At 29.2% G+C, this 27914-nt stretch overlaps 2 protein-coding genes across 5 annotated transcripts; one reads left to right on the top strand and one right to left on the bottom strand.

Annotated features, from left to right (window-relative positions):
- On the bottom strand, positions 1 to 27914 carry LOC116771082 (cytochrome b5 reductase 4). 4 transcript variants are annotated; one of them, XM_032662772.2, is made up of 10 exons: positions 27647 to 27914; positions 19497 to 19824; positions 5356 to 5502; positions 4508 to 4576; positions 3794 to 4425; positions 3450 to 3666; positions 2981 to 3168; positions 2455 to 2555; positions 2159 to 2248; positions 1 to 1698 (listed from the first exon to the last, which is right to left on the bottom strand). In XM_032662772.2, exons 2-10 carry the CDS (start codon positions 19816 to 19818, stop codon positions 1476 to 1478), a joined length of 1989 nt encoding a protein of 662 aa, XP_032518663.2. In that variant the 5' UTR covers positions 19819 to 19824; positions 27647 to 27914; the 3' UTR covers positions 1 to 1475. The 4 variants fall into 4 exon arrangements, with proteins under 4 accessions (XP_032518663.2, XP_061379085.1, XP_032518665.2 ...); XM_061523101.1 differs by having other exon boundaries at positions 19779 to 19824; XM_032662774.2 differs by lacking the exons at positions 19497 to 19824; positions 27647 to 27914 and adding an exon at positions 18567 to 18920.
- On the top strand, positions 20773 to 26327 carry LOC116771084 (fatty-acid amide hydrolase 2-B). Its single transcript, XM_032662776.2, has 6 exons — positions 20773 to 21103; positions 22752 to 22971; positions 23991 to 24123; positions 24207 to 24331; positions 25148 to 25282; positions 25410 to 26327. The coding sequence occupies exons 1-6, from the start codon at positions 20906 to 20908 to the stop codon at positions 26177 to 26179; spliced, it is 1581 nt and encodes a 526-aa protein (XP_032518667.2). The 5' UTR covers positions 20773 to 20905; the 3' UTR covers positions 26180 to 26327.

Here is a 27914-nt window from a genome sequence, read left to right as displayed (position 1 = left end):
TTTATTATACGTAATAATTTATTAAAATTCTCAACTCAATTCTGAACTTTAGCATTTCACCTGGAATGTAGGCACTTTAATAATTTACAGAGAATATTCTAATATAGTGTTATTTATTTAACTGACGATTTTATTTTAAGGCCTGGAATTAAATTACTTATCCTAGGTACTTAGTAAATGAATTAAATTAAAAAAAAAAAACAAATCTAACAAGAATTAAAATTGCTACAACTTGAAAGATATTGATAAAGGTTTATTTAATCAATCGTGTTTAGATTGACAATGCTAAATAGTATTAAAAAATTTGTATTCGTAGTACCTCTTTACATCGTCAGTCTAAACACCAAACGCTTAAGTCTCATTGATTTTACAATCATAGATTAAAATTAAAAAAAAAAACGTTTCTATACAAACTATACAAACTTTTATTAAGCATACTTATCGTATTTCTATTTTTTTAATATACAATATTAAAAATCACAATCTCGGATAAGAACATGATACATCTGAAATGATTTTCCAATTACGTATTAATAAGAGTTCTTAAAATTTTCCTATAGGAATTTTAGAATTGTTACAAAAATAGTAAATGTAATATTTTTTTTTATATATAACCTTTATGAATTGTTTAATTATTAAAACTTTTTTCTATTACATAATGTATTAATTCTATTTAGATAAAATGCGTGGACGTAATAGAACGGTAATTTTATAGGTGAACAATATTTTTCTATCACTGTCATTATAAATCTATGAATATGAAACAAATACACCACACTATTTCTATTAAATAAAAACTATTTTTATATTAATTATTATATCACACTTTAATTATGTTTATTTCATATTATTTCATTATATATCGGACAATACTCTAATGACTGAATAAAATTGTGCAATCGCAAACCCTCTTTTACCGGTGATGCATTATTTATTGCTATATTTATACAATTAAATGTATGTATAGGTAAATTATTCATACACTAAGTGGACAATTAAAACAGTTGATGGTAACATTAACAGAACTACCCATTAACCTTCTCACTCCTGGGACGAGATTTACTTTTTACCGCTAACACTATACAGGTATATACATATGTGTAAGTGTACAATTATAGGTTTATATATATTATCATATTTTCAACTGAATATAACTTGTTTACAATATGGTTGTTTGTAATATAAATATTTTCAAATTCTAGAGAAAAGCAGCGAATTTTTTTACTATATGAACCAACAGTCGCATCATTTTTTGAATATAAAATCATTTTCAGTCTGTGCGCAAAACAATTATGAACATTTTTTACCTTTTTATAAATCCTCTTTGGTAAATAACGCGATTATTAATTTTCAATCACTGCTTATTGTTATGTTATTGAGTTATAGAAAATATTAAAAAAAAAACATTTTTAAAATAAAAAAAATATAAAATTCACTATAAACTGTAAATGTTTGTACGTAATAAATCACATGCATTATCCAATAAACGCATGTACATCGTTCTCTTTCACACCCAACCTCTTTAAAATCTCTAGACCGGCTTGCGTAAACTCGGTTTTGCCACATAGGCATGCGAAATGTTGCTCCTGTGTGTAAAGCTCTTTATCTATAACTAGAGAAAGGATCTCGCTGCTAATCCGGCCCTTAAGTCCCGTCCAAGACGAGCTGGCGTTTGATAAGACGTGAATGACATTTAATCTGTAGAAGAATTAGTCTTACAATCAGATGAACGTCAACAAACAGCTTTACAAGAATTTTCATATATAATTCGATAAAATTAATGTTACTCAAAATATAAACATATTAAGTTATTTAATAGGCGCCTATATTTGATGTATGGTAGATTTCTAGCACTACTTGACTTGTAGATTGTATTAGTTGTAATTATTGTCAACAAATTGTAGCAATATATTTGAAGTTATTGTAAGGTAACTTTCATCTGTTTCTGGAAGTCGATTTGATTTAAGAAATTCCTAAAATTAGATAACGTTTTTGCTCGAAGGAGACATTAAGCAAGGTTTTGGTTTTCTAGGGTAAAAAATTATTATACCATTTTTTTTTAAGTTTTCTTAATAAACTGAGCAAATGGAACTGAACTGATATAATTCTCTTAGTTTCATCAATCATTTAAACAGTTGAAAGAGATTTTATAACTCACCTGTCGTCTTGTTTTATTATTTCATTGATTTTTTCTTTGAAAAGTATGTCTTCTTCTGTTTTGTTGAAGAAAATCAAGTGGACTCGTTTGCTGTCAGATAAATATTAAGTAACATAGTTTACTACAACAGTATTAATTTTAATCATAAATCAAATAAACTGATTAACCATTTGATAAATTCGAATTTTTAATTTTTTTCTTTCAGACCATTCCTAGGTCATAAGCATATAAATTTAATCGAGTTTCTATATAACAGTTCAATATCCAATAGTCACGGTAGATCCTAATGAGCTTACCATTTGAGGTTAGATCGCGCCAGCATAAATCTCAATAAGCCCAACATTGGCGTTATCCCACTGCCTGCGGCTATCAAATACATTACTTTTACTTGTTTTAGCTGAAATGAGAGTTTTTATATAGTTACAACGGTTTTTTTTTATGTTTTTCGCCCAGTTTCGGCCAGGTTTTGTTCCTATACTACTTAGAGAACCTTTCTCAATTACATGTTTTTTTTATCGAATTAAATTCTACAACGTATTTCTAGACAGCTAATACAAAAAATAATAATAATTGTTTTAGTTACGTCAAGTAATGAAAACCTTAACAATATTTGATTGCTGTAAATAAGCCTAAAAGAAAGTTCTCAAGAACAAACAGATGAATAAAAGAACAATAGTCAAAGGCTCAATATAGATTTTCTTGTAATGATAAATAAATATTAGCGTTTATTTTTGAACAAATTCAACAACAATACTCAATTATCGGATTTATGAAATACACGTGTAATTCTTTTATGAAATAATTTTAGTTATGTCCTCTGACCTTCTGTAATTGAAAATTTCCATACGGTCCTGAAAGCGTGACGAGATCGCCCAACTTCAAGGACGTGAGATACGGTGATAGATCCCCCGTATCATATCTCTTAATCGCCAATTTCAATGCGCTCAGGTCACCGCCAAAATTGTCCCACCCGTCTCCCACGGGGGTGTACGAACGTATACATTCCTTATCTGTAGGTAGCAAAACTTGTAAGCGTCTTTGTAAACACCATTATTTATAAGGAACTTTGGAAGATCACGTACGATATAAGATGTACTACTTTCATGTGATGTGATGTTTCAACTGATATAACAGCTTGATAGGAGAGAAAAAATTAGTAACGTAGTATTTGTGAGGCATCAAAATGTATTTATTAATAATTAGTATTATTTTTTTTAAATCAGCAATAGTAATATATAAACCTGATAATACTGTAATTTATTATTAAGTTCCTCTCAGGAAAAATAATTACCGTTTATTTTATGGTGAACTCTAATATGGTGCCCTAGTGGTACAATTACCGGCCCAGACACAGGTGACAAAGCAAGTAAAGTAGTGTCATGGGAGACTCGCTCCACATGCATCACCCGACAGTCCAATGTCCGCGGAGACGATATCTGAGTGGCCGCACCGAATGACATCACACCCACATTCTTCCAAACCTTGTGTTCCACTTTAGACGCCATTACCTACATTATTTATACGTGCATAAACGTTAAGGAAATTAAAGAAAAATGTTGCTAAGAACCTTTGATATGTGAAAAAAAATGAACATATGATTTTCGTTTCAAATTATAACTTTCAAAAGAATCTGACCTCAATTTTTCCGCTCTCAGAAAAAACCCTCATTTGCAAAGGGTCTTTGATTTGTTCATCTGGTATTAATTGCACCGTTCTAAGCCATCCGTCAGTAGCTACTTCCACGTGTAATCGACCGTCTGTTATCTTTGCACATCCACCTGGATTAGCTAAAAGGCCAGTATATATTGAGATAGTAAGTTTCATTGATGTTTGTATCCAGTCGAAACGCAGAGGAGGCGGTGACCCTTGTGCTTTGTCAGACTTAATTGGACTCGACGCAGCTCTACGGCTTATTGATACTGGGAGATCACTTGACTGTATTAGACTTTGCATGATTTTGCTTGGAGGACTTCCTTTAACGTTGTCTTCGCTTTTAGTGGTAATCTTTTTCCTTACAGGTGTTATACAGTTTGCTAAATTTTCCATTGATTTTCTAACGAGTTCTTGAGCTTTTGACGGTTCTCTAAGACGGTCAGATTTTGGAGATGCATTTGCGATGTCAAAAAGTTCCTCAGCATCAGGTCTGTCGGTACGAAGCGGTCCCACTAAGCACTTTGCTAAGAGCGAATCGTAGTTGACCCATGGGTGAACTTTATCAAAGAGTTCCGTTGCATCAATACCAGCGCCACGCATTAATTCTTCAGGACCTGTAGAGGTTAGATGAATAACAATAACAAACCCTTAATGGGGCTCTAATTATGTAATAAACTTGGATATAAAACGACTAACCTCCGGGATGGTAGGGTAAATAATACGTTATATTATAAACTCGTCCCCTAATTGCGAGCCACGCGTCCTCTGTAAATTTTAAATGTTGAAATTTAATTAATTATTAATTTCAAGTTAAGATATTGTTTGGGATATTGTTGATTGTTTGTATAACAAATAACTCCTATAACTTTAGTCGTTTAAAAACTTTTCAAGAACTTCATTTTAATTTGTTTAAATAATAAAGAAAGTTAATAAGTTATTAAAGATTCGTCACATGCTTTATATAACTTACTCTCAAGTTGCAAATGTTTGGTTTAATTTTAAAGTACTATGTACAAATTATTTATTTTCATGACATCATTAATAGAGAAACCAAATTTAAAATTGATTTTCAGTCTATATCAATAAATAAACAACAAGAAAATTTATTCAATGATAGTTAATTGACCCCGGTTTGATAAATCATATATCCTATTTGATAAATCACATATTTAGGCTATTACCAAATACCACACTACCAGACACGCATTTTGGGTGCATCCCGAGCAATACGCAAGAAGATTAAGAAATGTTGTGGCGGTAGATGACAGAGAATAAGATTAGCTCACAGACAATTTTGTCCCGTCCGCCCGTGTTTGAGATTACTGTAATACGAATATAAACGAAAGGTCGGGTAAAATGAGAAATACATTAATAATTACGCGTAATATATCCCAAAAACACAGTTTCTTTCGTTTTATTATAGAACATTACAGTGGAGATGGCGATTCAATTTAAGAGACTATGAATAAATAAACAAATCATTTATTTTAAGAAAAGGCTCAATTTATTTTTGGAATATCGGATGTTAAAGAGATCTAGTTTACCCTGTGTATTGTGTGTTGCCAGTTCCGTGGGTGTAACGGGTCTGATGCGGCCGCCGATTCCGTTCAAGTCTTTCCCCGAATTTCCCAGCCTGATCCAGTCCATGAGACTGTGACCTGGTTGAAGAACACATTTGTTGCGAGGGTTGCCTGTGATAGAAAAATATTTTTAAATTTACCTTTGTATTATAATATAACCTTAGGCATAAGGTTATCTGTAATTTTTTTTATCTCTAATTTGTCTTCCCAGTCTATGCTTTCTTCTGCTTTTGACTTAGAACATTATCTACTCATTTTAAAACTGTATATACAAGTGGATATTGTGAACTATGTTACTAATTTTGTGGTTGTATTTTCTATATAAAATATTCATACGTAAAATATATGTATGATTGTGTAAGTGCACTCGTTAATTGCTCATTGATTATTACCTACTAATACTGCCTTCGGTTTTTCCTCAACTTTAAGGTAATATTAGAGGGTACCTAGTTATTGGCTTACTTGGCTTCAACGGTATAAAAATTTATCTTGAATTTAATTTAAATACTCTTTACTTTGTGATAAGGAAACATATTTATAAAATAAAGATTTCCTTATAGCCATAAAAAAGGATCGTCTGCTTCTTAAAAAAATACTTTCACAGTCTTACTCTTAGTTATTTTCTATAAACTAATAGCAAAATAAAGAAGTTACTTCAACTTTCTTCATAAATTCTGACAATATATTAATAATAATTTCAAAGACAATTGCTTTCTTATAAGCGGGTAGAACTTAAAAGTACGTACTATTTTCTCTTTCACTGTCTTGGAGATGACGTCGGTATTTTCAACGTTAAAAGTGTTGTACTCATAATTTTTTTTTAATAATATTTATATATGTATCGTAGTATTAAATAGGCTTAGAAAAGTTTTCAGCAATGTTAAAAACAGTTTAGACCACAAATTGTATGAATTCAATGTAATTAATAACGTGGTAATATTTCAATTACCTAATTAGCTAGACCAGAATGACATTCCGAAATATTATGTACCAGATGAATTATTGCTTCAGAGATCTTAAATCTTACAACAGATGCCTCCATTTTTGATGCAAATTATATGATCTTAATCAGATTTTATTGACCTTTCCAATTTTATTTTATTTTATTATGTAAATTCAATTTCTATTTCACTTTCGGCTTCTTTGGAAGTTTGTTTTGGATCTTGAGTTTGTTAAGAATTTTATGTAATTTTACTTTTAGAATTACTACGGCTATTGAGAGTACAAGGACTTTTTAAATGATTTATGAGTTATTTAGCCTTACAGCCTCGACATTTCTTTGCGGACATAAATATAACTTTAGTAATAATAAATGGCAATTTCCGAAATAGCTCTGACATTTGACCACGATTTCCCGTTCTATAAAAATGTAACAAAAAGCCAACTATCAAAGTTACACGTTTTAGGATGAAGTCATTTTTACTTAGTAAATACACGGGTCGAGCCTGTTAGAGAAATCCAATGACAAAGATAAATATCTCTAAAATAGCCGATTATAGTGAGATCTAAGATTTTCGCGAGTATTCATTTAAATGAAACTAGTGTTATTCGGATTTACTACGCGGATTTTATTATTTAAAAACTACATAATCCCGACGTTTCGGTTATACGAGGTCACCTCGTCTGCCCGTGATCACGGTTGCTGCAAAGTAACCGAAACGTCGGGACTATGTAGTTTTTAAATAATAAAATCCGCGTAGTAAATCCGAATAACACTAGTTTCATTTAGCCGATTATAGGATTTTCACCTCTAAGTCTAAAACAAACTTAAAAGAATAAAATATCGACGTAATTTAGTATCAAAAAAGGTACCACTCCTTATTTACTTCACAAGTGTACTGTCTGAGCAGGCTTTATCAATAGTTGGGACTATGGAAACATTTTCCATTGATTAAAACTTTCTTTTTTTAGTGCTGCATGATATAATACTGAAGTAATTTGTTGGTAGTTATTTATAAACCGTGGAGATTATTTGAAAATATAGTTCTCATTAATTCCTCTTTCTTTTTTTTAATTTTGTGATAAAATAGTTCTTTAATGCGTGCCAATAAAGTAGTAACTTATTGTGAAAATGACGTATTTTACATTCAGCTGAACTAGTTTTAATACTGTTGAATTTCGACCCTCGCTCTTCAAGTTTTAATGTTATTTCCATTTTGCAAAGTGAATTTGAAAAAGCTCTCAACTTTCTGTTATTTATTTATTAATCAATTATATTATTTGGCCAGCAGCTTCGCTTGATAGTTGAATGTTTTAAATTAATTTAGTAGTTTAATAAGAGAAAGTAATAAATATGTTATCGTTTCCCAACATTTACGTATATTTAAGATGAAAGCGAAAGTCTTGCTAGAATTGTCAGAATTGGAGTTTGCCCTCAAACATAATTTTCCCTTAACCTACGTACAGATTAGGAATTAGATAGGATTTTTAATATTCTTACTCAATAGTAACAAAGTGATTAAACAAAAAGTGATTAATAATCAATTCTTGCAAAAATATAAGTAAATATTTTTTTTAATATTTCAAAGTAAAAATTCTATATAAACATATTAAACGGAATTTTAATATTAATTAGACAATGACATTAAATGTAAATAGCCATGGAGTTGTATTTTGTTGCATACTTACGAAATGTCAATGTTAAATGGAAAATTATAATTCATAACGTACATTATTTTTCAAAAAAAAAAAACAAATATATTAAAACTCTCAAATAATAATAATAATAATATAATTACATATTAACATTTTATAATGTGTTTATTTTAGTATATTTAAAAAATAAAACTTAGTTTTGAAACTTAAAATTGTAACACTTTCTTGGCTAATAAATAATTCCGAAAACCATAAATTGCCGAATGTCTTGTACGCGATACCTTTTTTTCGAAGGATTTTCCGATGAATGCACTTCTTGAAACAATAAAAAATAAAGAAATTTAAATATCACAATTCAAATTATAAACAATAAAAAATATATAATTTTATATAAATTAGATTAAGTGTTTTTGTCAAGTGTGGCCACTAAATATGCAAAAAATATATATATTGAATATATAACTTTTTTATTTTTTATGACTAAACATAGGGTAGACTCGACTTTTAAACATTTACCCAGAATAATATCCGTTACCGAGATGGAAGTGAGATATATTTCGGAGATCGTCTGTTTAATATTCCAAACATTTTCGTACGCTATGTTCTATCTGCATGTCTTTTGTAACGTGACTTGAATTTCGAATCAAAGTAAAGCAATTTAAGTATTTAAACTCCTTATTGCAAGTGACTTCAGGCCTTTGGTATTCAGAATCTTAAAGCCAGAGCGCTGAACGTTTCAGTTGATCTATTATTCTCACAAATAAGCTAAATTACTTTTAGAGATAAAATTTATCATGTGACTACAGGAAAATTTTCATAATGTCAACAAAGAACAACCATATTTTGTGTTGGATGTTTTTCTATACAATATATGTGAAATTATGGACACTGAATATAATGGTAGAATTTACGAGTGAAAAAACTATAGCGTAAATCTTTCCGCAGCTAAATATTTTTTTATTTTGGTATGAACCTGGAAGCTGCCATAATTTTTACACGATCATGTCTGAATACATTTTGAATTCTTATGAATAAATTTATTAGACAAATGTTTGTTTTCGCCCTAGTTTTAAATTTATTTAAATATAATTGGAATTTTTTGAACCTTAAAGGGTTGGATTATAGTTTATCCGAGACACTAGTTTGTATTTTGGTATTGTAATGGCTACGTACATATAGGCGTTAACTTTGTTTTTTTTTTGTGTACAATTCGACAAAATTTTAATGACAATTAATTCGTTACATAATGACAGAAAACCTCAAACTGACCATATTTTTTTTAACTCGAGAATGATTGTAGATGATTTAGCGATTTTTGTTTACGGGGACACAAGTTAAATCAAATTAGTAATTCACACTCATTCAAATAGACGAACAAAATACAGGAAAATAAATGTGCTGGCAATAAAGAAAATACCGAGTCTTTTTCGTAACCTTTTTACTATGTAACTTTCCTTTCCGTTAAATAGTGTACACACGCTAAGGGCACTCCGATATTTATTTTACTAAAGGTCTCTTGCCGATAATAAAATGACTCAGCTCTAATCTGTAAGACAAACAATCTAAAGATATATAATAAATATTTTCATTATTATAAAACTCGCTAATGGTTATTACGTATCAAATTTACCAGCACTGTTATACAGCACGAACCTGTTAAAAAATGTGATTCCGAGTAATCCTTTCTGATTAATATAATATTATACAATTTGTCTCATATTTTCGTGTAATATTTTTTTTTTTTAACATAATAATATTAAATAATATAAAAAGCATGCAACAATAATATAATACACCAAAGCAGTGGTAACCGATAAGCTAAGTAAATTAACCACTTTAAAAAAAACTAAAAATAGGAAGAGCCTTATACGTAAAGAAAATACAATTCATTTTCTAGAAATATCTTTTATTGCTTTTGATGAATTGCGTCGTATTTGAACATATATTTTGTAAACTATTAAATATGTCAATTCTGAAATAGGTTTTAAATATTAGTTGGTAAATAACCTACTTCTATTACTACGGACAACTACGGAACTCTTGTTCGCACTTGACCTGTAAGTCATTAGTAATTTGTCTTAAACGTAAGTATATCAGACCCCATCCTGTTTTTAGCATGTATCCATAAATTGCGTATGCCATTCTTATACACGCTCCCCTCATTTACAAGAGTAGTTATGTATGTTTTATTCAACATTCTAGTTTACCTTCTTAGTGTTTCATTATTATTGTTATTTGTTGCACAAGATATATATGTAATAGATATTATATATATAAAAAAAAATTAGAATCGACGTAACATGTCCTATTCGATGTAAACTTTATATAAACATAGATATATGAAATAGTAAATATATGAAGTTGCACGATTCACTTTAAAAGCATCACAAATTGAAGCAACAAACTGCGTAGAGTATTTTATGGAATCAATATAAAGCCTAGGAAGGCATGGACGTAATTCAATACGTAACAGTCCAGTACAGGACGATGTTTAACTCTATCATATATTTAAAAGCTTTGTATTTGCTTTTAATTTACTATTAGTATTAAAAAAACTGTACAGCCAGTATTGAGAATAGTAACAACGCGAAAACGATTTTTTTTCGGTTTGTACTTTGAGATAATATGAAATTTAGCATATTAATTATTCATATGACCGCGTGTAAACTAAAAAGAGACAATTTTAAAACATTCTTTAAAAAAAAAGCAAGAAGCTAACATTATACGGCGACCTAGATTATAATATAAGTGAAGATGTAACATCTCGCTGTTAGTTTAAAAAAACTTATATTTAAATTTCAGCTTACTGTAAACAGAAATTACAGTTACAAAGTCATTACTACAAAGTTCCATTTAGAAAATTCGTTCTTATTTAAGATATTAATATTCATATTCTAGGAACAGTGCTTTGTTTTTGTTAATATGGAGAATGAACATAAAATGACATAGGTTTACGACCTCGTGTAGTGTCAAGAAAGAGGAAGAGGCATCGTACCCTAAATTTTTATAGCAGGCTTGACATTACTATTACAACCTTTACCATGATTTTTGGGGTTTAAACTTTCAGTTAACTCCCGGAAATGCTTAGGCTGTCAAAAATTAGATTTATTTAAATTTACTTCCGAGTATTCTACTACAATTACACATTTTTTTTAGTTATACATATAAATAAATTACTATATTATTAAGAATCAAATCAATATAAAAATAAGAGCTGAAATGTTAAACCGGTGACCGGTATATCTATGTAAATAATCACTTATCGGTGTTATCAACCAAAATATATGTTATAATTTAATTTACATATGTGCAAATACGAAAATAAATAATTATATGATTTCAACACAAAACATCTTTACATAATAAAGTAATCTTTTCACGTGATTTTCATTAAATGTGAACGTAATGACGACTTCCAAATAGACTGGATTCAGCGATTTATTTCAAATTATATTTTATATTACATAATGGATATATTTTATATTATATAATATAATGAATATTAAAATTACATTTTATTTACATTTAACAATATCATCAATGTACAATAACAAATAAAAGAATTATTCTTTTTTTAATTTAATGTATAAAATAATTATAATATTTCACCTTCGATTTTATTATATCCACCATTTATATTCATAAATATATCGGATATCGGATAACGAATAAATAAAATTTTTGGTTAACAAATTCATTTGAGTTTTCAATGAACACACGCTCTCTAATCTATTTATTTGGATAAGTTCATTCGTTTCAATCACATACGTCGCAGAAGGCAGCATAATAAATTGAATATACAACTAGGAGAAGCAAAGTAAAGAAAAAACACCAGCGAAATTATCTTATATATTTTACCTACCCTTCACAACTCATAATTATGACATATACATATATCTTTATAAATATTTGATAGCTAATAAAGTTTTTTTATCAAGTTATAACTCTAGAAGCTGATTTTAAATGTATATGGTGTACTGACGCAAGTCTTTTAGAAAGAACACGCGGTTCGTCATAAAAAAAATATAAGGTTTTACTTCAAACTTACTTAATACTGTAGCAAAATTAAACGACAGTATATTTTCATCATATTTTTTTTTTGCAAAGGCGTTATATTAGGTTGATGGTCTCATGAATCTACTTAAAAAAACTAATAGCACTTCCTGATCCTGCTTTTGTCTAGGCTAATGCAAGTCCGCCTTTGGTGTGTAATCCATCAATGCTTTTGATTTTTTTTTAATTTTTCAACAAAATCGCTTAATGAATATACGACGATTGATTTATCTTTATCGTTTAGGGGTAAAGAGTGAAAAAAAGTAAATAAAATTTTAATAATATTTTTTTCACACATCCGATTTGCGTTTCAACTGGACATATAAAACATCCACGCGTTTCATGAAAAAAGAATACGACAAATTGTCGAACAGCAATATAATTTACCACACCTAGCTGACAAATCAATAAAAGTCAGCGATTGACACAAAAAATGGTGACGTATGTCAACCATACTTCCCTTTTACGGCCTTTCACTCGAATTCCCTTTTACGTTTAATAGTTTATTGTCACGATAAACAGAATTGCTGAATATATTTTTTATTTTTATTCGTTTTTGCGTTGATTGTGCAATTCATATATATTCCCATATCTTACTGTGACTTAAAAATTGACATCTTATATTTTATAGAGGATTACAGTGAGTTTAAATCATGAATTAACAACAAATAGATTAACTTCTAATTTGCTAATATAAAAAAATTGCAAATCGCAAGTTAAATTATTTAAGTCCTAGAAAACAGTTTTCCTTCGCTGCAGAGCTAATTTCGACATTATTAGGTATTATAGGTTTGTAATTAATTAACATTCTATTAATAACCACGATGTATGTTTTTTGATCAGACGGGCAATACTCAGAATATGTATAGGTTCGTTTCTCAGTATGGTGACGAAAATCATTTTTAGATAGATAAAAACAGTTGAAACTTCTCGAAATCCTTTTTAGTTGTTACTACAGAATCAAATGCAAATTTTATATATTCTTAACGAATTATTTTATACAAATTTATCAAAAATTTCTTGAAAATTAATAAAGAAACAAAAGAACTGCGATTGCAACATCTTAAAGAGTAAATCATTTGAGATAATAAAATATCTCCTTAAATACAACACACAGTCAATGTTTGAGGACACGTCAGAGATTAGATAATTCATTTCCCTTATAGATAATCTGTAATTGTCGTTTATATATTGGAATGAAAATCTACCTTCATCTTAAAAAGGTTATTGAATTCAATTGAGACAAAAAATGTATACAGTTTTCAAAAACTCGTACTCGTACAGACCTGAACAAAACTATTAATTGATTCAGCTATCTAAAATTAATCAAGAAAACATAGAATAAAATATTCATCGACACGAACAGAATTACTTAAATATGGCGACAAAATTTTTGATATTTCTAGGAAAGAATCGCAATTGACAAACATAATTATACAAAACATAAAACTTAAGGACATCAATATTTTGGTATAGTAGGTACCAGTTTATAAATAAATTCTACAAAACTTGTTTTGTAGTCCAATTGGATCATTACATTTTTTTTTTTATTATTTTCATTACAAATATATTCTGTAACAACGAAACCTGAAACTTTACCCATAAAATATTCACAAATTAACATTACAGCGACTAAAACTGTAAACAAAATTTAACGTCAGATTTTTGGATATTCATTGCACAAACAAAGTCAAACTTTATTCGATCCTGAGGCTTTTGCTAAGCAAACTTTAATGTCGAGTGTTGTTTACGATGATTTATAGATGAGAGCTGGTTTTAAACTGGCACTCACATTATTAAAAACTATTATCTATAAAATAAGTTTAATAAAGAAAAGCTACTCCAAAGAAAACTATCAATATGAAAAACCGAAATGTATAATCTAAAAGTGAGTGAACACAAGGACATTAAATAGCTTTGTATGCGGGGCAATTATTTCATAATATAGGAATATTTTCATGAGATCAGTTTAGCAATATAGCTTGTTAAATTAAAAAATATATACCTATAATATTTAAAAACACTAACTTTATGATCGAATTTGAATTGAGTTTCTAAAAGAAAATATAAGTTAACAAAATTTTCGAAACGACCAGGATCGAATATTATTAAAGTCCAACAACTTTTGAAATATCGCGCTAGATAAAAAGTAACTGGAATTATTTTTATTGGAGTTGAAAATCTAAAAGTAAATTGCTATACAGCCAATGTACTTAAATGACCTAAAATTATTACGTTTGTTTCTATAGGAGTTAGATTTTATTAAATAACTAGTTAAATAAAAAGCAGAAAACCAAAAATCAAATCTTAAATACATTTTCCTTGATAATATATATATTATAATAATACTCTACTTCCATATATAATGGGACTACCTCTATATAACCATTGCTTAATGCTCAATTAAATTTATTATGATAAAACGTATAGAGCAATTAAGATCAATGGAATAAATTCAATAAAAAAATAATATTTTCTATAAAATCCGTTAACAACTTCTTTTAAAAAAAGAAACGTATTGTATATTAATTGAATGGAATTTCATTAAGTTGCTAGCGTTATAAAAAAGTTTATAGTAAGACGTAATACTACTTACTACTGAACGCTTACTCAGATTCACTGTTTATATTTACCGCGTCATAAGTTCTGTCTAATGTGATTAATGCAAGAACTTGTGAAGATGGATTGATGTGTGGACGTTTGTTTCCCTGTTAAGGAAAAGCTATTAAACGAATTTTCCTGAAAGTAAGAGTAATGTGAATAAGATATAAGATATAATTTTACTTGATTTTCGGTGTATTTTAAGTGACTGATGTATCTTGTGTTAAGTTATCTGATACAGTCTGTAGCTCTAGCATATTTTTTATTCAAAACACAATTCATTCTCTCTGAGCTCAAAGTCAAAGTCAGACGATTCCAACAAAAACTACCTCCATATTTAAAATAAAATCAAGAAATGATTTAGTTCTGGTTTAATAAGCGTATTGTTTTAATAAGTTCATTCCTATTGTTTTACTTCATAATTTAAAGTTAATTCCTAATGTAAAATCCTCTGTAATCTAATTTGAATAACTGTACTATTTCAGCCAGTCTTGTTTGGGGGACGTTAGGTAACAGCAAGATAGAATGGGCAATAACCAAATCTTTTGATCCGCTTCAAAGGACTGATGACGCAATAACACTGTTTACGTCACAGTTTACTTTCCATTGGACTTTCAAAACAGGAAATAAATATGTAGAATAATGTATATTATAATATAAAAGTAACAAATAAGTCCACAGGCATTTTATGATGCAGTTTGTTTTATCGATAACGTCATTAATGATAAATTTCCCGTCCAATAGACGAGTTTCCATTAAATTAAGTTACTCTCAAGTCAGCCGCACCAGACATGATAGCTACTCAAGAAAGAGGGAAATTTTGTTAAATCGAACCGTAAGTGTATATACTGTATATCGACGCTTCGTTTTTTTTATATATCATTAATGTCAAATAAATCACGTCTCTTGAGAATTCTTACGTATTAATTTATAGCCAACTATGGTATATTAATTTGATATAAGTTGTAATAAAAACTATTATACATGTAGGCACTTCAATTAATCTTAACGTTATATTTATGGAATAATAAATTCCATAAATATTGTAGGAAGTGTTACAGTTAATTTATCGCAAATCGCAATCTTGCTATTCTAAGATAATCCCTAATACAGAGAATAAACAAAGCCGTAATTTCAGAGTAAAACAAAAGCTACATTTAAGATGGTGTAGAAGCTTTGACTGTTATATTTGTACATTCTGTATTATTTTTTCCAGCACTTCGAACAGAGTCAATTGAGGATTGAATAAGAATTATGGACTATTATGTATCTTTGCCTATTTTTTATTCTTTTTTCACATTGTGTTACATTTAAGGAAGCATCTCACGATATTTAATTTTACCTTAATAGTATATGATTATTAAAAAATATAAAAAGTGTCTTAACAAAAAAATATCATATAGTAAATAAAACACGCATGTTGTTTTATTTAAATAATAGAAAGAATTGTTGCAGTTAGCAACTACTTTATTGATAAATACTTAGTTTAAATTATGAATATATTTCTTATTTAACACAAATATAATCGAATAAACACAAGTATTCTTAAAAGATTTAAGTTAAATTAAAAATAATGAAAATTTATTCTTCATAAAGAAAAAAGCAGTCGAATGAGTCTGTTAAAGTATTGTGTTAATAAATATATTGTCGGCCATGACCCAGTTTTCTTTTTCTAGTGTTTAATTGAAATGGGTATTTTGTAGCGTTGATTTATAAATATATTAAGGTGATAAAAACATCACCTGATTATTATATTAACTTAGATGCTATTCACAAAGTTGTTTACTATTAGGTACATAAGAATATTGAATGAATATAAAAATTTATTGCTTAAAAACTGTCAGAAGATTTACTTTAAATGAAAAACATATTTTTGTTCTATTTGATAACAAAGGTAAATTTTACTGGCGTAACTATGTCTTAAATTAAGTATATATAAAAAGCAAATTTAAAATTTACTTTAAAAATAAAATTTAGAACTTGTCTTTAAATTCTTTTCCTACAACAACCTCTTTAAGTCGATCCGGTTTTACTCCTTTATAGAGCAACATTTTCTTCTTAGAAAGAAAAATATATTAGAAGTTCGTATTTTTAAACAAAAGAAACTGATGAAGATTCTAAATACTATAAGCCAGGAAATAAATAGGTTATTCTTAAATTTTATTGTTGTGTTTTCAATAAATTTACATAATCAATGTATACTAAGTATTTCTGTTAAAGGCCTTTCTGCCTTTCTCTTAATAAAAGCGTAATTAAAGGAAGGGGACAAAAAGAAGTAATATATAAAACTTCCTGCAAAATATACTTTAAACCTGTATAAAAAAACATTTTTTTTTTATATCTGTGTTCAAAGAAATTTAGAATGATAACAGATAAGATAAAGCAACGAGAAGATAAGGTGTTATATCATAAAAATATTATTTCTACAGGAATGTTTCATGACGTAGTAGAAAAGTGTAAAGGTCATAGCTACTAGAGATACGCCGAATACGCGTTTAATCGAATACGAATATTCGGCTGAACATTCGGCGCATCTGTAATAACAACCAAATTGGTCTTTGGCATATCATATTCCGATTTAACTTCAACACTTACAAATATTTTCCATCTAAAATATTTATATAATGAACATTTTCACGTAACTTCAAATGAAACCGAGCAAACATTAACATGTATATATGAAGTAGGATTGATTGAGTGTCAAAAATATTAATGGCAAGTTATTCTGTTACTGTGTATATTTGGGTACGATTGATTATAGTCACGAGTAAAATAAAAACTTACTTGACATACTAGAATTAGACGAGGACAAGTCACTAGACAGACTTCGTTTGAACAGACAGCAAAACATAGTGTACACTCCCACAGAGATATGCACAAGACAATTGAGTTGTGATGCCATAGAGTCCCGACTAATGGAAGTGATTCAATATTCAATCAATACGACATCCATTATAATGGCTTCGTCATATCCACTTTAATAAGGAACCTTCCCGATAAGGGAAGCCGAACGTTCAATGAACATTAATTTTGTAAATCTAGTTCCTCCAGCGGTTTGAGTAAACGAACATGTCACTGATTAGTAATCTAAGAACAAGTTCCATCTTCATATTAAATACCACAGTTTCAAATTTCAATGTACCTATCCCATTCATACGAGTACATCTACGTTGTTTTGGTATATATAGACCCATTAACCAAAAACTTAGAAATTGTTGATGTTTTGTAAGGATCTATCGTCTTAAACGAGATATAAAGATAGATTATATGTAATGTAGTAACTGTGGGATGCAAGTATTGTTATGCAATAATTTTAATAGGTATTTTGAATTCATTGAAACGGCAATACACGAGTCTTTGTTATTAATAATCGTATTGATTTTACAATGACAATGAAATTTCAAATGCAAACTATTCTTGTTAAAATGTGAACATTTGGTTTTGAAATAGATAAGTTTTTTATCATATGTTTTTATTAAATTTCTATTAATAAAACGCAGAAAAGGATTCTATTGCACTTTACTGAATTTTATATTTCTTAGCTTTGATATTCGCATTATAATGGGAACTGACATAAAATAGCTGTTCTTTTTAAGAGCATAACAAAATATTTAAATAGCCATAATATAGTACTTGAGTCAACGAAATTATTATTGTGAATATATATAGCTTGTTCATAAATAAAAGTCACAAAAGGCAGAGTTTACTAATGTGATCAAATATAGCAAATCCAATTATTTGAAAACAGAACAGACCAAAATATTTACGTTTTTAAATATCTCCTACCAAAGTTTAAAAATAGAATCATCAATTAAGACTGTAGGAGTGAAATATGGTGATAGAATTTTTGTTCTTATGTACAAGTTAACTTTGTATATAACCGAGATAAATAAAACAACAACATCAAATAGAAAACTGCTGTCCACCTCCAACTGTTTCCGGCGGACGATGTCTTTGTCTCCCGTTCCACCAACATCCACAGCACGGCATTGCTTAAAGTATTGCACAACGCATTGTTTACATAATTTTTCAAAAGCTGTCAATGCACTTGAACTTGACTTTGAGCGCACCGCATTTCAAGTTTCTCAATGGGACCCAAATTAACCAGGAAAGTTGAGCAAATTAATTTACTTGACCTCATATTTTATTAACGTAAGAACTAGACCATAATGGAATTGTGTCGTAAAAACTCCACTTTTTTTTACGTATGTAATAAAACCGAAGCGAGTTAGTGCCGACATTATATTCGGCAAAAGAAGGCACGGCTCGGGCCGCGTTCTGCCCTCTACTGCGGCTTATTCGCGGGAGGATTTGACGTTTACGGTATCCTTTACATTCACTACAAATACGAATAATTCGTGGTTACATAATCACTTTTCAAATTTCTTATTGCTATATTTTTTTAGTTTTGGTATTAAAAACAAATTGTTTTATAGTAAATATAATGATTAGGACAAAACCATTGTGTCTACAGACGCGGATTAATTTTCAATTTACAGCCATACTCCCGAACAGGTGCTTAACAATCAAAGTTTTAATTAAAGTTCAATTTATTGAATTAAAAGCAACATCTTCAGTGTTAACACAAAACTTGAATTTTCTATCTTATAAAATAGAATTTGTTTGACAATTTAAAAAGTATTTTCTTAAATAATTAGCCCAATTAATAAATAATATGGATATGGCTTATGACATATGGATTTCCGACGTTCTTCAGAAAAAGTATTATGATAAGTAAAATTTTATTTTTCTTGAAAACATATTTTATTTCAAAGAGTATCCATGGAAATATAAAAGTGGTTATCATTTAAATTTGAAGCATTTTTCCAATCTGTTAATTGTGAAAAATAACTTACCAGTAGAAGATCCCGTATTGATGAGAGGTTTGTTCGGGGTATTTTGTTGGTGCTTAGAATCGGTTGGTTCGTCAAGAGATCTGTTAGATCGGCTCTGGAGAGGAGTTTTAGTGAATGGCGTCGGTGATGTGGGCAGGGACACGGGAGATGACAGGAGTAATGTTGATGCTCCGAAACTAGATGGTAGAGAGTGCTTTGATTCTTTGAAGTTGGTTTGAGGTGTTTCAGTATCAGCAGTGTCCGTGTAAAGCACAGTGGGTAAGGATATCTTAAGAGAATTACTTCGTGTTGAAGATTCTCCGTCTTGAAGCGTATCAGACATCTCGATCTGAAAAAGAATAATAAATTATAAAATTTGTATTTTTAAAAGTCTAAGCCAATCAAATATTTTTCCTATATTGCCCGCGAACTAAAATGTACTATGTAAGAAACAATAATTTGTATACAATCAATGAAGAAACCTTTTTCCCGGCGCCTATTATAAACAATCTGGTGTTGCGTGATTAGGACCGACACTTATATATGCACATATTAAAGAAAGAAGAGAAGGCAAATCGCTTGTTATGATATATGGCTCAAAAGAAGGGCATGCAAAAGTCAGAAGAAATCTTATGTTTTATAGATAGCAATAAACGAATTTTTCCGTTTCCTATAGTTATACTTTAGTAAGTAAGTATATATATTAACATATATCGGGGACACGACAACAAGATTTAAATATGAAGTCGTATTCAAAATGCTATTCTAGAATAAAATTAATACAAATTAAATTTTAAATTTACAGATACAGTTTTTGAAGGTCTGACAAAGAGGTTTATCAGCTTTATTTCCATTTTAGAGGAACATTAAGCTGTCTGTCAACAACAAATGAGTCTTTGGCTGTCATAAAAATATAGTGAATAATCATACATACGTAAATAATTGCCCATTTCTTCTATTAAATATATTACAAAGTAAAAGTTTAAAAGGAAATTAACGTAGCCTTAACTCTGAAGAGATAAATCCATTGTTTGAAAATCCAAGATATGATTCCAGTGAATATTTCATTTGGACTCTTATAAAAAAAGAAATTGATCAGTTTCAAGTAGTCCGTCGATGAAGAGGCTTTAAAGATACTAAGACTCCGACGTCTTGTAATAAGAGGCACTATCCGTAAAAGTATCGTGAATAGATGTCTCATGTCGGTCTAGTGTAAACCAGTGACGACTATACATTGATGTGTTCGAGTGAGACAGCGATAACTGCTCCAAATGGCTATGAAAAAACCCTACACCGCATTGTGTTCATATTAGAGTTTACAATCAGCCGTTCGAGGCGGTTGTGTCCGATTACGTAATAAAGTGTATTTTTAAATAACTACACACAAACACTTTTGCTCCACCGTCCGGCCGACAAGGTATATTGAAATCATGGAAAAGGAAATTGTTTCGCGACCAATACCTTTTACGTTACGAGTGCTGAGTACTCTAAGAATGCTAGTGGATGTAATAACCAGTGTTTTTTTTAAATTGTATTACGGAACAAATACAAAGAAGTTACCACCAATAAAAGATGATATTTTGAAACAACCGGCTGTGGAGGTGGCTAGAAGAATAAGAAATAAAGAGGTGAGATATTAAAAAATATTTATAAGAAGATAAAATATTTGACACAGTTTTTGTGAACACTAAACATAACGAATAATAGTTGATAAGAACTTCCTTGTTGTATCAGAAGATAAATTGTGGTTAGGTGTAACTAGGTGATATTAATTTGTGACTAGTTCGTCATTTCACGTATGTGTAGGTAGAGGATTCCTTGACTACGTTTTAACACAACTCAAACAAGTTCTCGTAAATCACAAATTATAAAAAAACATCATTTCAGTCTCATTGAAAAATATCTTTGTTAAAATCATTAAACATAAGCGTAATATTTATTTTTTCTTGAATAACAATTAGTTCTGACATAATTAAGGCTATAACCTTAACCTTGTACGCTAGTCATTTATTATTGTTTCACATAAAACTAGGAAAATAAAGTATTATATCAAAGTAAACGTGTCTGATTTATAATAAAATACATAGTTGTAATATAAGCACAGGTACCTTCTGAACTCTTGTCAGATTAATACCTTTTTAGGCCGGTTAATAGACCGGTTTAAATCTTATGGAAATAGTTTTTAATAGTCATAGATATATTTAGATCTATTTTAAAGTAATTTGTATACAATATAGCACGCAGAATAATAAGCACTGTATTTTTCCGTTCAGATCTTAAATATACGGTATGTGTGAAAAAACATTTTAATAATAATTTTAAATTTGATATTATAGTTTTGATATTACGAACCACTGTGAGGCCATTTTTTAATTGATGTAAACTTATCGTAACCTCATCGTTATTTAAAATTATTTATAAACATTCAGATGAATAAAACTCATATCTGTTAAAAAGAGAGCATAGCATTCATTATAACTTTATTACTCCCACACATTTTGTTGTGAATAAGTTGGTTATAAATAAATTAGTTATAACTACTACATATATTAACCAAGGTCGTTAAAACACTGTTTAGTCACGAAACCTTTTATCATTTTTTAATTAATTGATTACAATGAACCAGATAAAGATGTCAAAGTCATATTAATTACAAACGTAAAATGTATGAATCATTTTGTTACTTTTCTTTATTTTAAAGTATTTCAACTAGGAGTAAAATTATTGTTGGATTCATATTGTATTCTGCAAATTCCATCAAATAAAAGCTCAATAATAAATTCATGCAGATCTCCTTCCTTCAAGCGATATTAAATCTAAGGCATCTGAACGCCAACCTAGCTTTATTTCATTGCTGTTATAAAAATCAGCCTTGGCTATATGGGAAAGATTGAAATATTTTAGTTTTCAATTAAGTTTTTGTAGAAAAATATAAAAAAAATGTCATGTAATATCAAAGTTTTTTTAAGAGATGTAGTAAATACCGATATATTTATTCACTAAAGAAAATGTCTTTGTGACATATTTAAAATATTCTATAACCGTCAAACGTTTCGAGTGCGAATGAAATCATAGCATAAAAAAAACACCAAATGTGTTTTCTCCACACGCTACTCAGTATTATAATTCGTGAAACAAATAAAAACGTTGACATTGACAAAATATTCCACGATTCCAGTGCGAATGAAGCTATAGCAAAAAAAAAAACCATTAACTGGTTTTAATGTTTTCGCAAAATGACTATGAGTAACAAATTAACATTTTCATATTCCACAGATCAGCAGTGTGGAAGTATTGAAGGCGTGCATGCAAAGAATAAGTGACACTAATTCTTTAGTGAATTGTTTTGTAGAAAATCGCTATGATTTAGCTTTACAAGAAGCCAAAGAAGCTGATAAACTTGTTCAAAGCGGTTCAAAGACTATACAACAATTGGAAAAAGAGAAACCATTTTTAGGCGTCCCTTTCACGACAAAGGATTGCATAGCTGTTAAAGGTAATTAAATAATTAATCGTTGAAGAAACTTCTTTTTTTTGTATTTTTTTTTTTAATTTTGGCTTCATATTTAATTTTTAATAATAGCTCAAGAAGGAATTTTTTTTTCTCTAAATTCCTATATAGTATCTAAGTATAAATGATGATTATTTGAATTTAAAATATTTTTATTCCTTGATCTTCACGACAGCTTAAATTATATTTAATTCCCTAAAAGGGAAAACAAAGATTCCAAACTATATTAACAGTTTTCCCTTAAACACATAATATTTTAGGCACATATAAACAATTCAATTTTAATTTCATATTCCTTTTAAAAACTAAAATGTATCCAAGAAATATTTGTATCAACAATTTTAAATACTATTTGCAGCCACGTTTTTATGTCCCATAACATAATTTCCAACCCGAATCGGAACTAATTCACACATATCGATAACACTCATCTAGAGATTACGAACTTAAAAGTAAAATTACATTTTATATGTTTTGTATTCTTGATAATATTAAACGTGTTATGGAAAACCAATCTAGATATTTCCATTATTGCAACTATACCAACTATATAGAGTACTTGCAACCTCGTCTAATTTGCATCGACAAGACATAATTCATTTTGAATTTATTTTTAATTAATGGATAAGTGAAAGAGGTATTTAAAGTGGATAACATCATCCATTGTTTATGACGCTCCCTATGGTATTAGCCTTGAAAATAATAATGATATGAAATAATAATACTCTTTATTGAACAACCTCAAAATAAAACAAGGAATTAATTAAATAAAAACAGTGTACTAAGGGACCATTATCTATCAAAAGATCTCTTTTAGACACTTCAAAAAATACAAGAATAATTTCAAATTCTAAGAAGCTGAAGACAAGCAAGGCTTACATGTGATACATATAATTATGTTTATATTTTTTATTATATATACATTTATACAAACATAAAAAATTGTTACGATAAGAAATAGAAATTAATAGAGTATAAAATAAAGAACATTATAATTTTTTTAGGACTACATCATACCGCGGGAGTAGATTTGAGAAGAGACAAGATAGCCGAAACTGATGCAGATGTTATTAGAATTCTAAGAGAAAATGGTGCAATAATCATAGGTCTTACAAATGTTCCCGAACTTTGCATGTGGTATGAAATGGAATAATAGAAACACGATAATTAATTTTCAGGAGTTGCATCGGCATTTGTTATGTTAAGTTTGTAATCACCAGGTGGGAGACCCACAACCACATATACGGAAGAACGAGCAATCCCTACGACACCACAAGAATAGTGGGAGGTTCATCTGGAGGCGAAGGATGCATTCAAGCTCTGGGAGGAAGCTGCTTTGGGATTGGTAACATTCTTTATTATAAATAGATATAATATTAAAAAGACTCCCCTTGATATTGCTAGGCAAACATTTTGTGCCTGCACTAATGCTAGTTATTTTCTGAGGTATGTGGGCGGCAGGAAGAACGAGGTAAACATGTCAATATGAGACATTCCATAATAATTCAATTGTTCAGTACAGATTGTTCCTAACGCATTACATATAACTATCCTAAGTTGGGTCAGACAATACAATGACAACAAAAAACATTGTTTAATTATGTATATATTTTTTCTCATCCGAAAAAGTGACAAGAACAAATACAAATACAAAAAGTAAAATACCTATTAGTAATTTACACTTGAAATAAATATTTAGTATTTTTCTTCTTTTTTTTTTAATATTTAATTCCAAAATTAATTAATTTATAACCTTAACCATTTAGTATACTTATTTTAAATACTAAGTAGTAATATTAGTACGTCGTGTTCACTTTGACTTTAAACAGTTTTACAAAACAATTTTTAACACTCTGATACAGTTACTAATATTGTTAGTATTTTTATTGTTTCGAAATGTGCATTTATTCTTGTTATGCCCTGAAATTTAAATATACTATTATCCCATTACATCAATAAGGAAGGTATTAACTTGGTTATCCGGAGATTTATTTGTCTTTCCATACCTCATATACGTCAAATATCTGACAAGTCAATAACCTCCCACCCTCACATACTGGAAATGACTAGTATCAGCGTGGGAACTATAGAATATTATCATTATAATATCTTAAGTTCCACTATTATAGGTCTTTCAATAGATTTTTGTTTCTGCTTATAGGTTCTGACATAGGAGGATCTATTCGAATGCCTGCATATTTTAACGGGATATTTGGTCACAAACCGTCAAGGCTGATAGTTTCCAACGTTGGACAATATCCTGAGGAACCCACAGATCTACATAAATCATTTTTATGTATGTTTCAATATAATTTCATTAAAATAAAATTCTTCACAAAATTACTTAGAGTATAAACTATTTCATTGTTTTAATTTTTTTTAATATATTGTATCTTTTAAGGCATTTCTTCTCTAAATTACAGGCATTGGACCCATGACGAGATTCGCTGCAGATTTAAAACCGATCCTTAAAATTATATCGGGCGAAAACTGTGCAAAACTTAATTTAGATAAACCTATTAATTTGAAAAACTTAAAGATATTCTATCAAATCAACAATGGTGCACCATTAACGGACAAAGTTGATAAAGACATAGTGACAGCACTAGAAAAAGTCGTAGAGTTCTTTAACAAGAAACATAACATAGTCGCCGAAGAGAAGAAAATTGAATGGCTTCAACGTTCCATTCCAATCTGGATGGAAACTATGAAAGGAAAATGTCCTTTCGGAAAATACATCATAGAAGATTATAGTATATTTGCTGTATTTAAAGAGATTTTCAAAAACATTGTAGGGCTTTCAGGGAACACTCTCATTGCGTTGTTTACATCCTTAGTAGATCGTGATGTCCTAAATCCAGAATGTAAGAGATACCAATATTATTTAAAGGTCCGTCAAGAGTTAGAAGATATTTTTAAAAATATGCTCGGTGAAGATGGAATATTTCTGTACCCAACACATCCAACACCAGCCCCTTATCACAACCAGCCCTTGGTTAAACCGATGAATTTTATATATACAGCTATAATCAACAGTCTTGGCCTCCCAGCGACAACAGTTCCTTTAGGCTTAAGTAGAGATGGACTTCCCATTGGCATACAAGTTATAGCTAACCATAATAATGACAGACTCTGCTTGGCGGTGGCGGAAGAACTTGAAAAGGCATTCGGTGGATGGATAGAACCAAAATAATGAGAAATAATTGTAATGATTATATTTTACAGAACATTTTTATTATATTGTATTCACAATTTTTATTTTTGTATTTAGAGTGTATTTAAATATGATGAATATTTTTTTACAAAAGCAAAATAAATGTAAATTATGACTTTGGACTGGATTCTATGTTCTTATTTTTGTCTGTCCAACCAACTTAATTCCAAAGTGTCTTTAATGAAACTAGATCAGGGTTTTCTTCTGTAAGAGCCATGACAAACAGATTCATAATTTTATAGTAAGCATTTTATCAAGCAAATATTAATACATTGTATTATAGGCAATTCAAAATACACCTTAAATATATTCTTCTTGGTATGTTCAAATTAAAGATTTTTTTTTATTATTCATCAATTATGTTATTTCATTAAAATAAATATCTCATAGAATTTCATAACACATAGTTTTATAATTGGCTTCAAAAACATAGAATATTATTTCAGATCCCAGCTGCTTAAAGAAATAATAAGTCTAAATAAAAATACACTAAACCGTTGAAATTGTGAAAATGAAATGTCAAAGACTCCCATAAAAATAATTTTTACAATTTTTTAGACAGATTTTGTATTATATGCTGAATTTCTTTTCTTTTGACAGTGGGATCGATTTTAATTAACATATTACATGAGTTTAGCTCGGTGTTAGTTTGAGAGTATTGGGCAAGTCGTTCAGTGTTGCATATAACATGGACACCACAATCATATCCATTGCTCTGCTGTATACATTCTTTGTCCACAAAGTTAATAGAACCTGAAAAATTTTAAACTTAATATTTAAGTAGTAAGAGACAACTTTGAGCAATATTATATTTAGATTTCTCTAATTATATGAAATAAAAATTTAATTTGATAAATCTTACCTGCTTTAGACAAATATGACATAAGGTGACTGGAAAAATCCCATGCAACATCATGGTTGCTTCCAGATAACGAGTCAACATGAAAAAAGCAACTATCACTCTTAGAATACACAAGTAGGCTCCAATGAGAGCCTCCTGCCACATCTGGTGAATTATTATCATTAAGAGCAAAGAAAACAAACTTTTTTTTATCTATACCCAAAGGCTCTAGGAAAAGTTTGATATCACTCGCTTGAACCATTTTTATGCATTGTGTCACCTCTGGTGACACAAACAAAAGGTCTTTATTTTTGGCAAAGGTAACTTTTTCAAGATATTCAAAGTAAAATGAAATAATATTGTCATTTAACCAAAAAGGTCCATTAAGGAGTTCAACATCAGATTGATGTAGCAATATTTCATGAAAACTTAAAACCACTGATGATGACTTCGCCATTTTTTTAAATCCTTAGATCTTCAAGAAAGCACTATTGCAATTGCTTGATAATGATACAATGTCCGTTTATCTGCCTTTAACAAAATAAAATGTACTAAACAGAATGCAAAATTATACAAAAAACGCTAGGTTAGAGTAATCAACTTACCAATTCGTAGTAAAATATAAATCAACAAGTAACTTTAAAATTTTTATCAAATTCACTGGCACGACACATGTATTAATTATATCTCAGTTTATGATTGTCTATAACAGAAAAGTTCTTTCATAAATACTGTTTTTTATATTCTTGAGAATTAAATAAGTCCAGATTGAATCTCAAATTATCCTGCATAATTTAATACAAAAGTATTTTATTTGCTCGTTATTCTCGGACCACAATTTTGACAATACTCCCTTCAATTTCATAACATTAA

Source organism: Danaus plexippus, chromosome 17, assembly GCF_018135715.1.
Source record: "Danaus plexippus chromosome 17, MEX_DaPlex, whole genome shotgun sequence".
Lineage (NCBI taxonomy): Eukaryota > Metazoa > Arthropoda > Insecta > Lepidoptera > Nymphalidae > Danaus > Danaus plexippus.
Note: the sequence above shows the minus strand (reverse complement) of the source record. Positions and strands in the feature narration are given on the sequence as shown.

Bases quoted from the DNA above. Each gene is read 5' to 3' on its own strand.
- LOC116771082 (XM_032662772.2), bottom strand. From the start codon at position 19,818: ATGTCTGATACGCTTCAAGACGGAGAATCTTCAACACGAAGTAATTCT. The intron at 5,503-19,496 runs GTAAGTTATTTT...TTTCTATCACAG, and splicing joins CAATACGGGATCTTCTACTG to GCAACCCTCGCAACAAATGT. The intron at 4,577-5,355 runs GTAAACTAGATC...TAAAATTTACAG, and splicing joins GGCAACACACAATACACAGG to AGGACGCGTGGCTCGCAATT.
- LOC116771084 (XM_032662776.2), top strand. From the start codon at position 20,906: ATGGAAAAGGAAATTGTTTCGCGACCAATACCTTTTACGTTACGAGTG. The intron at 22,972-23,990 runs GTAATTAAATAA...TAATTTTTTTAG, and splicing joins GGATTGCATAGCTGTTAAAG to GACTACATCATACCGCGGGA. The intron at 25,283-25,409 runs GTATGTTTCAAT...TCTAAATTACAG, and splicing joins TCTACATAAATCATTTTTAT to GCATTGGACCCATGACGAGA.